The sequence below is a fragment of the Abramis brama genome (genome assembly GCF_963993115.1).
Source record: "Abramis brama genome assembly, chromosome: 5".
NCBI classification, from domain to species: Eukaryota; Metazoa; Chordata; class Actinopteri; order Cypriniformes; family Leuciscidae; genus Abramis; species Abramis brama.
In genome coordinates, this window is record NC_139967.1 from 13,673,887 (window position 1) to 13,686,900 (window position 13,014).

The 13,014-nt window shown below is 38.2% G+C and overlaps 1 protein-coding gene across 1 annotated transcript; it reads right to left on the reverse strand.

Annotated features, from left to right (window-relative positions):
• Positions 1-425: 425 nt before the first annotated feature.
• Positions 426-12,178, reverse strand: glra4b (glycine receptor, alpha 4b). The gene is made up of 10 exons (XM_084114038.1): positions 11,981-12,178; positions 10,500-10,627; positions 8,729-8,796; positions 7,998-8,221; positions 7,825-7,907; positions 7,599-7,736; positions 6,902-7,116; positions 3,889-4,047; positions 1,702-1,806; positions 426-899 (listed from the first exon to the last, which is right to left on the reverse strand). Exons 1-10 carry the CDS (start codon positions 12,049-12,051, stop codon positions 612-614), a joined length of 1,479 nt encoding a protein of 492 aa, XP_083970164.1. The 5' UTR covers positions 12,052-12,178; the 3' UTR covers positions 426-611.
• Between the last annotated feature and the right edge of the window lie 836 nt (positions 12,179-13,014).

A 13,014-nucleotide genomic window follows, 5' to 3' on the forward strand; every position in this document is an offset into this window, starting at 1 on the left:
ACATAAATGGAAGATTTGAAATGGGTCTATAATTTGCTAGATTATTATGATCTAATTGTGGTTTCTTAATGAGAGGTTTTATAACTGCCAGTTTAAAATGTTCTTGGAACATGACCTAAAGATAAAGATGAGTTAATAATATTGAGGAGAGGCTCTTCCACTACAGGTAACACTTCTTTCAGTAGTTTAGTTGGTATAGGATCTAATAAACATGTTGTTGTTTTAGACAATTTATGCTTTCCTTTGCACTGAAAATATGGTCTCTTGAATTGGTGCTTATTTGCCGATAGTTATTTTTAATCCATGAAGCAGCATTAAGGTCTATGCAATGACAACAGCCATGAGGAAGAATTCATTTATAGCATTTATTTTTAACAGACAAATTGTGCTCAATGAAAATAAAAAAGACTTGCATCTGAGAGTCATTCTGCATATAAACTAAAGGTTTATTCAGCTCTTTGTGTTCACAGACACATGCATATACTGTAGCTCACTCATGCAGAGAGAACGTGTGGATTTTCAATGTCCTTGATACAGGATCTCATCCTCACACTGGATTTTAACTGGCTCACAAAATGGGAAACTGGGAAGTTCGTAAGTCGTAAAGGCAGTCAGGGTCGCAGAACAGGGATAATGTCCTCATTTCTAAGCACTTTGTACGTGAACCAGTAGAGTACATTGAAAACAAGGAAGCTGAGGGGGAAGGCGGCTCGTGAGATGGTGTCGATCCGTTTAGCTCGTTCCACGAAGCGCCGGCGGATGTCAAACAGAATGTGGCCCGGCGGCAGGCCCGCAAACATGGCAGCAGCCTCAGAGAGAGGCCCGTCCCCAGACAGACAGGTGTCCATCTCGTATCCCGTGAAGTACAGGTCCTGATTCTGTGAGGCTAACTGCTCTTCCTGAAGAAAAACATAAATAAATAAAAATAAATCATGGTTTTTGATTGTAAAATTATGTTTTTTATAAACTCACCAAGGCATCATTTGTTTGATCAAAATTACAATAAAAACAGTAATACTGTAAAAATTTTACAATTTAAAATGACAGTTTTCTGTTTTGATACATTTTTAATTGCATTATTCCAGAGATAGCAACGCTGCATTTTCAGCATCATTCCTCCAGTCTTCAGTGTCACATGATCCTTCAGAAATCATTCTTATAATCTGATCTGGTGCTCAAGAAATATTTCTTATTATTATCAATGTTGATTAACTGTACCGCTTAATATTTTTGTGGAAACTGTGATACATTTGTTTTCAGGATTTTAATGAATATACTTTTTTTTTTAAATAGAAATCTTTTTGTAACATTATAAATGTATTTACTGTCTTTTGATCAATTTAATATATCTTGCTGAATAAAAGCATTCCTTTCTTTAAAAACTAAATCTTGCTGTCACAAAACTGTAGTATGTATATGAAAGTGTGTGAATACATGAGGGGCAGTAAACATTCAAGTCAATTTTTTTTCTCTTTTTTTTTTTTCAAATCCTCTTTGTTATTTCAGAACTTCCATTTTTATGAAACGGGAAAGACAGCAGAGTATGGGAGACATGAAAGTAGCACCATTACGTTGCCATCAATCATGGTCATTACTGAAAGATATTGGACAGCTCAATGTAACAACTGACCAATCAGAATCAAGTATTCAATAGTGAAGCGTGTTTATAAGTAAATACACAGTTTGTGGATGCATATATACCCGTGCGCAGGCACTGCATTTGCGTTGTGCGCTTTTGCTTGGTGTGCTCCCTGTGATGTTGTTGCTTTTGTTTTTCGTCTCTGCTCCTCCAGCCTGACCAGAGGCCTGAAGACAATACAAAGACACATTTAAAAGATGGATTCATAATTTATTCAAACAATAAAATATTCTCTCCACTTCTTCAACAGACCTCCCTGGCTTGCTCCTGACCATGCATTAGAGAAATGAAACAGGGTCACAATGTACCTTAAAAATCTCTGGTGGGCATGAACATTTCTACAGCTGTATCTTTAATTTGTCAAGACGTAACTAAGCCAGGGAGCATTCCACTCTGAACCATTTAGTGTTTTAAACAAGGCATTTACTCTCTAAGATACATGCATTTTCTATTAGTTTTTTAGTCTAAATATGTTTTGTCAGTTGCAGCAATTTTCTTTGGCTTTTTCTCTTTTTTGTGTCAGCTTGCTTTGGCTTTCCTTAAGTTTTCTCTTTTCTTTTCCAGGAGGTTATTTATTCTTGGTGATATCTTCAATGTATTTCTGTGTGTGAGAGAGAGATCAACAATGACAGTGAATTTGTTCCTTTGGGAAAGAATGCTTTTTTGAGTATGAGTTCCAGTCAGTTTGTTGCATTTGTGTTGAATCATGTTGTGTTCAGGTCGCTGCTTTGGGTGACTTGGCGCACATAAGATTAGACAGCCTATTGCACCGTGCTGCTGTGACCAAACAGCCAGACTGTGTGTGTGTGTATGTGTGTTCTAGTATGTATGTGGCTAACACCACATTCACAATGGTGTGTGTTTTTATATGTGCATTATGACTAAAAGCTTGAGTGCAGTAGTGTGTAAGCTTGTTTGCATGTTATATGCCTAACAGCATCCCTAAGGCAAATGAGGGGGCACAGCGCCACCAACTCACCCACTGGGTCACACACACACACAACCTGCCCTGCAGGGCGATAGAGGGAATATGGAGGAGGAATGGAAAAGGACAGGATAGTGTAATATTTATTCTCTCTGCTCTTTGTAGCAGGACAGTGTCTGCTGTGTCCAAAAGAAAGCCACGGTGTTCTCTCAACTAGCTGGTAAAGAGCAGAGTAACACAGAAAAGGAAATAACTGCAATCTTTGCAGACTAAAACTCCTGAGAGGAGTCTGGGAATAGCCTCCTATTCCAGGCAGACAAAGGGCATGTCTGGGTCATAATACACCTCAAAAATCAAAAGACAAATTATATGTAACATAAAGAAAATGAAGCCCATTTTTAGGACCATTAAAAGTGCATTGCGAGATTTCCCATTAAAAGTACAATTACCCCCCACCCCATTCTCATTAGCGTAATGCATCTGGACGTTTTTCTTAAGGGTTTGTTTGTTTTCACTCATTTCACATATTTCACATATTTAAAAAAAACAAATTATATATTAATTTCACTTTTTAAAAAAAACATACAACACATGTTCTTGACAGGATTTATGAGATTTACCTTTATAGCCATTGTCATTGAGTATAACAAAATACATTTTTAGATCTTAAAAATGAAGAACATTTTCAATGTTAAAATACTGTCTTCTTAATATATGTGACAGCTTAATATTTAGAAACTATAAGAAAGCCATTTGTATTTAAAACATGGTAAACACTTGCTCTGTCTTTGGTGCTATTAAAATACTGCTTTGTTTATTTGAGCTTGACCCAACAACAATGGATCAACCAATGGCGTGAGCTTGGGGCGGGATTATCTGTCTCACCAACCAATAGTAGATTCAAATTCAGAAAAACTGTTTGAATACAAATTATTATTTTAGCAATTCCATTTGGTGGAGCTGATAGCCCAGAAATTACACATTTCAACTTTAAAAGAGAAATGATGTTTAATTGATCAGTTCAGCTAATATAAGCATTTCTTATTCGGCATCACTGGGACATTCTCCACATTTAAAATCCTGCACTTCTTTCACTTTCTTCCCATTCATGTTGTCCCATATTTTTAAGTGGAAATAATAGTATGACTGTGCAATATTCATGACATACTTTTTATGCCATCACTGACCTTCCCTCTCTGCTCTGGAGGGGGCCAGTCGGCTGCTCATGAAACATCAAATGGACACAGTGGTTGTACAGTATCTTAAGGGCACTAAATACATGTCGCGCGTGTACAACAGAGGAGAGTTTCTGACTGCCACTCACAGCTCTGTAGCGTTGTTCCTCCCGTAGTTTTCTCCGCAGTTTGAAGAATTCTTTGTGTTGCCGAGATACAAAGTTAACTGCTGCATACTCCAGCAAAGCAGCAAAGACAAACAGCAAGCACACTGCCATCCAGATGTCAATGGCTTTCACATAGGACACCTGTACATTTGCACACACAGCGTAGTTAATGCAAACAGTCTATGTTAAAGGAATATTCTGGATTCAACAGACATTACGAATCTGTCAAATGCTGTTGATAAACATCACACTGGGATGCACACTGCACAGATAGGATTTTTTTTTTTTTTTGGCTGATACCGATACTGATTTTAACAAACAACTAACACTTGCTCGCATATTTGAACTTTTGTCATTAAAATAGATTAGTGTTTTGATTGTGTTTTAAATTAGCAAAGTTCAAAAAACCGCATGCATTAAGGTATGCAAGCTATAATTGCTGCATCATAAAATAATTTCTAGTGAACATGGATTGGATCCATTTAACATTCAACAAGCCAACATAAATACAACAGAACAAAGATACATATGAAATAAACAGTGCTTTTCAGTATACTGTAGGCTAGGTCAAAGTTTTCAGGTACAGAAATAAAATAATCAAATGTGAAACATATTCTTCAGTGTACAAATTAAATATACATTAATCCTTATTAAAGTTACAAAAGTTATTTAGTCGAGAGTAGTGAGCGATTATTTTGTTGTTGTTTGATTAACATTAAAACAGCAGCGCAACAGGAATATTCTGCTGCTGTCACTGTAAGAGCTTCATGGATCCAATATAGCCTACTGGTACACAAGCATTTTATTTCTCAACTGTTTACATTCATTTAAGGCATAGCCGACTATGTTTACAAAGATATTTGCCAAGACGGGCATTTTGATATGCATTTTGGTGTGAATTAAAAGTAAAAGAGAATTCAAATCGAGGCTTTCCGGACGTGTGCTTTGGATGTGTGCTAAAACAGTGAGTAGAACTGAGATCTCTTTCACGTCTTCTTGCGCTTGAATATTTAAATTCGCAAGGCTTAATAACATATGCAATGGACAAACTTTCGTGAAGATGCAACACTGGCCTGATCGGGACAGTGACAGTTCAGCCAATTGTCCCGAGTGTCATTCACGCTGGCCCCGGCAGTCCTTATTGCCGAGCCCAGCTATATTTTGTACAGATTTAATTTTGTTTTAGCAAGTGCTTAAATTCCTTACTGTTCCACCTTGTCCTAACCAGACGTGATGCGATGCCACAACACTCGATAAAAGGTATATTTTTCATGTTAATTAAAGTTTTTGTCCTAACCAGCCGCGACGGCGACATTTCTATTTTAGAAACGGTTCCTATTTCTGTGACGTCGCAGAGAACAGAAAGTATGCTAATCTCAGGTAGGCTAGTGCTACTGTTTATGTGCTTTATTTAATGTTAAAAGCGTATGTGTGTGTTTGCATATCATTTTGTGTGTCTTTTATAGTCTTACTGAAAGCAACAATTCACCTCAGATCTTCTAAATAAATAAAAGTGAACAAGAACGTTCAAACTGTCAACTCATTGTTAACAGACAAGTGTATTCTATGACAACGATTGTTTCAATAACTCAGTATGTATTTTTAATAGTGTTAAAATGGTGTAATATTCATGAATTTGATTATGTACTTATCCATTTAGTTGAGAGTGCCGGTGTTGTGCCGAATTTCGACTCCCTGCCAAATTATTACCCCCCTCGTTGAAGTCAGTACCTGATTGCCTAATCCTAACCCCTCCCCTAATCCTAACCCCTCCCCTAATCCTAACCCCTCCACCACAACTAATCTAAACCTACCAATACTAGGGGGTAATAATTTGGCGGGGGTAGAAATTCGGCACGACACCTGGACTTTGCCGAGACAGGCCATTCACTCACGCTCTTCTGATTGGCTGTGATTTTTGATTAACTACATTGAGTTGCATCGCGTCTGGTGTGGACAGTCAAATTATTTGTCGCTGGAATCTTATCGCATTGCGTCTGGTTAGGACATGTGTTATCTATAAGCTATAGTGTGCTCCAAAACAATGACAAAATTCGCATTTAGAAGGTATAAGCATTCAAAACTTTCAGTCTCTCACTTCTGTCAATATGGATCAATGATATTGATGACATCACTCTGCACTTCAGCTCATCAGATTTTCTGTCTAATCAAATGCTCTCTAGGATCTAGGACACTGAAGCTGCTGCTAAAATTGGTCACTTGTTCACACAATTACTATTTTCTACATGGTGAATGGCACATAGTGCACTTGATGGGGGATAGGGAACGATACGGACAGGGTAAATATGCTTTCCATTGGGGCGAATGAAGTTTCACATTAGTGTCACGCAAACCGCTGCAGTGTGCACACATACTGGTCCGGTCCAGAGAAAAGATAGCACAGAGAGGATTGTATGTGGCACATACCCCAAAATGTAACAGACCCATTTGAAATCTGCACAGAATGCTGTATTTTAAAGCGATATGGAGGAGATTAAGAGGAGAAACGGGTTGGTTAGAGCTTAGGAGCAAACTGCGGCTATACCGAGCTCAACGGCTCTGGCCGAGATTCTGATATAAACTAAACGCTATTGGCTATTTAAAAAAAGGGGAGGAGCTGTTTGATATGTCCCATGACCGTCCTGTCTTCCTGTTTTAGTGGAAATTACGTCAACACACTGAATAATGCTGCATGTTTCAAGGCACTTCAGTGGGCCTTTAATTATTTTACCCAGGATAATGCAACAGACATCATACAACTCAGTGCCTTCACACAGTTAAATTAATAAACCATCGGTTTTTATATCTGCCTTTTCATGCTATATGCAGATGGTTTTAAACTGATCGAAAATCGGCAGATGAATATATCGATGGCTGATACATCAATATATCTCTAGTTTTAACAAGTCATTCAGGTTTGGGATAACATTAGATTGAGTAAGTAATGACTGATAGTAGATGAATGCATGGATGGATAAAGTAGATTCTTTCCCACCTTAGGCAGTGATGCTCTGGATCCAGAGCTCTGTGTTGTCATGGTGAGAACTGTAGTGATGCCCAGCCCAACTCGGGCCGGTGCAGCGTCCATGTTGATCCAGAAGGAGACCCACGACAGGATAACAGTTAAGAGGCTGGGAATGTACATCTGGATCAGGTAATAACCCATCTGCCTCTCCAGATGAAACTTCACCTCTATACAAGTGAACTTACCTGGGTAAAACATGCACTCATGTTAGACAGAAAAAATAAATGAGCCTAATTTACAGTTTCTTATACTAACCAAACACATAGCAACCCCCTAGCAACCACCCTGAACACCCTTTCAGCAGTGTAATGTTATAACAACCACTGAGAACACCTCAGCAAACGCATAGCAACTCCCTGGCAACCACTCAAAACACCATAGCAACATTGTAAGAACACATTTAGAAAATCTTAGCAACTGCATAGCAACAATCTATCATAGTGAAAGGTTTTGTACGGACAAGCATCAATTAATACTTCTAAAAACCTATTTGCCATTATTATTCCTCATAACATTTATTATCTAAGCACTTTTGAAATGTTTAACTACTTATATGAAAATGAAAAAAATAATTATGGTGGAATTGCAATAGCATTGTGCTGTACATCACAGTGCACAATAGTGCTGTATTTCAGTTGAAGCTTTACTGCGGTATTTAGTGCTGTACCAGTGTTGTAGTGTTTTGTACAGTATCCCAGGTCTTTCTCCTCTTTCAGGACAAACTGGGGCAGCATAAGGTCATCAGCCACTTGCACTGGGCCTTCATCCAACCACTGAAATATCAGATCATTCATAGTGTAGCCAACTAGAGAGAGAGAGAGAGGAAGAGAATAATGGGCATATAAAAGAGAAAAGAGATAAAAATTAGATTAGTTGATGATCCTGAGTCTTACAGCTCTCTAACTGCATAGTACAAATCTGTATGTCCATTGGAAAATTCTTCAGATCCATAGGACACGACAGAATCAGAGTGAGTCTGAGAGAGACAGAGAGAGAGACATTTCTGATTATATTTCACGTAATAGTTTGGAATTATTTATGATACCTATAGGGGGTGATATCGCACCTGATGCTATACAGCACATTTCCATTCTGGAAAATCCTCAGCAGCTTGTTGTCCGTGGTGACCTCATGAAAGTTGGCGCCTTTCTCATTGGCGAAGAACAAGTCCGGCTTCCAGATGGAGTCCAGCATGGATGGATCCAGATCCAGGGAATCATCTGGATACTCTTTATAAGCCAGCCGTGGATCATTCCACTGCTGCCGTAGAAAAACGTTCAGCCGATAATCCTGACAAGTTAGTATTTAGAAATTTATCAGATGGCAAAGCAGCTGAGTAAAATACATAAATATTGAAATACTATCTATCTATCTATCTATCTATCTATCTATCTATCTATCTATCTATCTATCTATCTTATTCCATACACTATATATATATATATATATATATATATATATATATATGCGTGTGTGTGTGTTCATGTTTTTCTATCCCGACTTCAACCTGAATGCACACAGACTCATGGGGACTCGTGTCACAGTGGGGACCTAAATAGAGGTCCCCATGGGTACACAAGCTTATAAATCATACAGAATGAGTTTTTTTGGAAATGTAAAAATGCAGAAGGTTTTCTGTGATGGGTTTAGGGGTAGGGTTAGTATAAGGAGATAGAATATACAGTTTGTACAGTATAAAAACCATTAAGTCTATGGAGAGTCCCCACAAAGATAGTAAACCAGACATGCGTGTGTGTGTGTGTGTGTGTGTGTGTGCGTGTGTGTGTGTGTGTGTACCATGGTGGTCTCTGTGATGGAACCAAAGCTGTTGATAAAAATGTTGCAGGTGACATTTACAGGAGGACCTGAAAAGAAAAAAGAGAACATCGTAAGAACCATAAGCATCTCTCTCAAAACTTTACAGTGGTCTACCTGTTCAGCCTTGTGTTTTACTGGTCAGCCAGACTGACTAAATCCAGCAAACCAGATCATAATTAACAAATAATCTTAAGCTGGTATAAACCTTTTTTTTTTTCTTTTTTTTTAAGCGGGAATAACTAAAGACTAAAGATGTGATTCATTCCCATCGTGGCCGAAAAGGGAATGAAGGGCATTTTCAAAAAATATTGAAAACTCAACATCTGTGTCAACCATTTTAACATGTTAGATTAGATAAATAATTCAAGCAGAATTGACCCGCTCTGTCAGCTTCAGTGTCTTGAATAAAAAGAAATCCTCATGCAGCAAATAGCAACAGACAAAATACTGAAGAGGTTGTCTAAGACTGTTAAATCAATTTACAAGTGATGAAGCATTTTCATGAACATGAAAACCCATAGCGAACCAGGCAACTGCAAAATGCCTCATTCATGAACAATACGGCTGGCTGTGCTGATTTAGCTGATATGTTTAATTAGCACTCGGTTGCTCTGTAAATATTTGATTGCAGCATTTTATTTATTGATTTAACGTTCATGACATTAGCGATATATATAGCTTATCAGAGGGGACATTCCCCCCCACACACGCTGACAGCCACATCTCTGAGATGTAGAACAGATATGAAATATACACGAGCTCAGAGACGCCCACAGATAGAATGCAAGAGAGAGATCATGAGAAAAAAAGAGGAAAGAGGAAAGAAAAAGCATAAATAAAAAAATTAATTCCAGTTTTAAAAACATAAGCAAGATAAGGAAGGGAAGAGACTTATTTAGGTCTGTGGGTTAACATGCACTCGAGTGGACAGCATGGCAAACTAAATGGCCCTCATGCCAACGGAGAAACTGGCCCTCACAAATCCTCACAGAAGCTGTTGTGACACTTTTTACGGAGAGAAATCTAGCGTGAGCTGACAGCCGTATCCTGCATGTTTCTGAAATCATTCTCATCGACTGGGGCTGAAAGTCTCGTATTCTGTCGGTTTTCGCCTGTGGGTTTCTCTGGTTGAATGGTCACTGGGAGTCTGTGTGAGGTGGGGAAGGGAAAAAATAGACCAGAGAACCCAGGGGTTGGGGGGTTGGGGGGTTGGGGGGCACATAGTTTAATGAGATCTTATGTTGCTCTGTGTTTTCGGGCTACAGCACTTTTTCACATGCAAGGCTCAGAGAGAATGTAAATATATTCTTTGCTGACCACATCAAATTTTCCTGCCAAAACAATCTATGTACAAGAGATTAAGCTGCAACAGCAGTTTTACTTACTTCTGTGGTGCCTTATGTGGTGTTTAAAAATGACCAGGCTATCATTGAAAGGAATTGAAAGAAGAGAGAGTGAGTGACGAGAAAGACCGTGGTAGACTGACTCCTAAAGTCCTTACGGCCTAATGTGTCTGTCCATCAGCAAGATTCAGCAGAAGGGAAGAACAAAATAGTCCAATGGAGATTCAACACTAAGCTATTGCTTTGGTGGTGTGTCGGTAAAATGTACAGCGAGTGAGATTTTGTTTAGTATGGTCTACAATTGCTTTTATATACAGTAAATAAAATCACCATATTCACTAACATTCTTTAACAAAGTTAAAAATCTAAATATCTAAATTATGCTACAGTAGATTGGAGTGGAGTACCTTTAAAGTTGGGCCTGATCCGAGCATCATATCCAGATGTTTTCCCCATTAGTTTATCCAGAAAATCAGACGGTGACATGGGCTTCACCCTACTGCTGGGAGATTTTAGCTCCTTACTAAACACACACCTGAGAGAGATGAAATAATAATAATAATAATAATATTAATTCACATCATATCTCCACCCACCTCCAACAGAATCATCATATTAAAAAGCTGTTTGTTTTTCAGTGGGGTCCAAATTCTGAGACCATGAAATTGCTTTTGCATTTTTCAAAATCCTTATGAATCAGATTTCCCTCAACCATTTATACTGAACAACTGATGTGCTTTGCATTCATCTCTTCCTCTTTTTCTTCAGAAACTTCCATTTTTCAGTCTAATTGGGATTTTAAAAGACCAGAATCCCATTGTGATGTCAGACTTTGTATATGTGTGTGGTTTAATAAGTATACTCTCTATGAGCTCTTTCTGTTGTTCATTTTAACATTCACTGGTGCCAAAAGGCTTTATTATCGTTCCATTATTGACTGAATGCTTTGGTAATAATGTATGCCAATTTGAAAAGTGAATGGCAAGGGAAATCTGCTTGCTAACTTAAAGCCTTTAATAAGCCTTTAAATGAGCACATCAGAACATCTGCCCCATGTTTTATTAAAACCCACCCTCCACTGGACACATCCTGTCTGTTTCTCTGTGTGGCTGCAGTACAAAATTAAATAGCATTGGCATTTTTATTGCCTTGGACCTAATTGCAGTTTGTTGAAGGTGTTAATGTGTTATTAAGAAACAGTTAAGTGGAAGTCCAAGTTGTGAAAAGACAGCTCTTTCTCACACACACTTTGAATCTTATTCCATATTTAGAGACATTTTCTGGTCCAGTTCCTCTTCAATTTCGCTGTCTGTTTGTAAGCAGAACTGTGGCAAATTCGATTTGTGAAAGTATAAAGTCCGTTTCAGACAGAGTACAGGGAATGGAAATAAACACACAACGAATGCATCCTCAGGTGAGTGAAGAACAAGAAATGTCTTGTTCCAGAGAGGACAATAATAGTTCAATCTCATTATGTGAACTTCAATAAATCTGTAATTTCAATAACAGTGGAAATGACTTCAGACAGAGCTGTCTCTATGTGTCAGCCTCATACTTCAGAGACCCAGATACATAAAGCCAACAAACACACACACAAACACACACTCGGAAACATAAGAATGCTCCCCGGGATTAAAATAAACCTATCACCCATGAAGACTTCTGAACTGAACACACAAGCCAAATACAGACGACTGAGCACACAAACACACACAAGTATGGAAAAAAAATTACTGAGGAAGAAACTGGTCATTTTAACCAATTACACACCTGAGTTCTTCTGAAGACATTTTAAAACTATATGTGGATCTTCACAAAAAGCCTCAACAAGTGTTTTAATAGATGGTGAAACCAGTGAGGAATGATGGAACACCTGTGAAAAACTCACCTGATGACCCCTTCAAACATCCACCAAACCAGTAAGAGCTCCAGCAGGATCCTCCAGAACACAGAAAACATCCTTTCACTATTCAGCTGCTCTCTTTTCCTCTCTGGTGTCCCGTGGCTAGATCTCAATAAGCAGATGTGTTATGGAGGGGCAGGACGCCCAGTCCGATGCACTCTGGTCTCTCCTCCACTGCCATCTGACTGAGCACCGCATCCCGAGACGGGCACACTAAGAAATGTGTGTGTGTGTACAGGGGGTTTTCTGCTCTTTCTTTCTCTCTCTATCCACATGTGAGCCTGAGGTGCAGTTCTTCCATAGAGAAAAGATAAGGCAACAGGGCGTAAGATGCGTTTATAGACTTTTATCAGAATAAACAACTGTGACACGACTCCACCTCAGGGGCTCCAGATCCACATCCCAAGACGCACTGCAGCAGAGGACAAACATCCATCCATCTCTTCTGATAACTACATTCTTGAGTATAGATGACACATAACATGGGGTTCCTATCTTAACAGTAAGAATTTAGGTTCAAATTATGTATTAGAGACAGTTTAGATTGTAGGTTCTGTCACTGGTCACCATTTATTTTGAATTTCACACCATTGTTAATCACCTTTGTGCCTGCAGTTTACTTCAATAGTCTTGTGGTGCGACAACTACATTTTTAACGTTACAAATACTCCATGTAGTCTCTTTGTAAATATGAAACATAATATACACACTACTGTTCAAAAGTTTTAGGTCGATTTTTTTATGTTTTTGACAGAAGTCTCATTATAAACATTATATTATTATCAACATTATTAATAAAAAATATATTATCATGAAAAAATCTAAACTTTTTTTTATTATTCTTTGACTGAGTTCAAAAGAACAGTATGTATTTCAAATCTTTTTGAAATCTTTTGTAATGCTGAAAATGCTTCACTCTATATATTTATTTGAGTGGAACATATAGGCTATATATTTTCCATATATATTGAAAGCTGAAAATGTGTTTTTGAACGCATAATGTGCAGGAACACACAGTT

Bases quoted from the DNA above. Each gene is read 5' to 3' on its own strand.
- glra4b (XM_084114038.1), bottom strand. From the start codon at position 12,051: ATGTTTTCTGTGTTCTGGAGGATCCTGCTGGAGCTCTTACTGGTTTGG. The intron at 7,737-7,824 runs GTAAGACTCAGG...CTCTCTCTCTAG, and splicing joins TACTATGCAGTTAGAGAGCT to TTGGCTACACTATGAATGAT. The intron at 7,117-7,598 runs GTACAGCACTAA...TGTTTTACCCAG, and splicing joins TACAAAACACTACAACACTG to GTAAGTTCACTTGTATAGAG.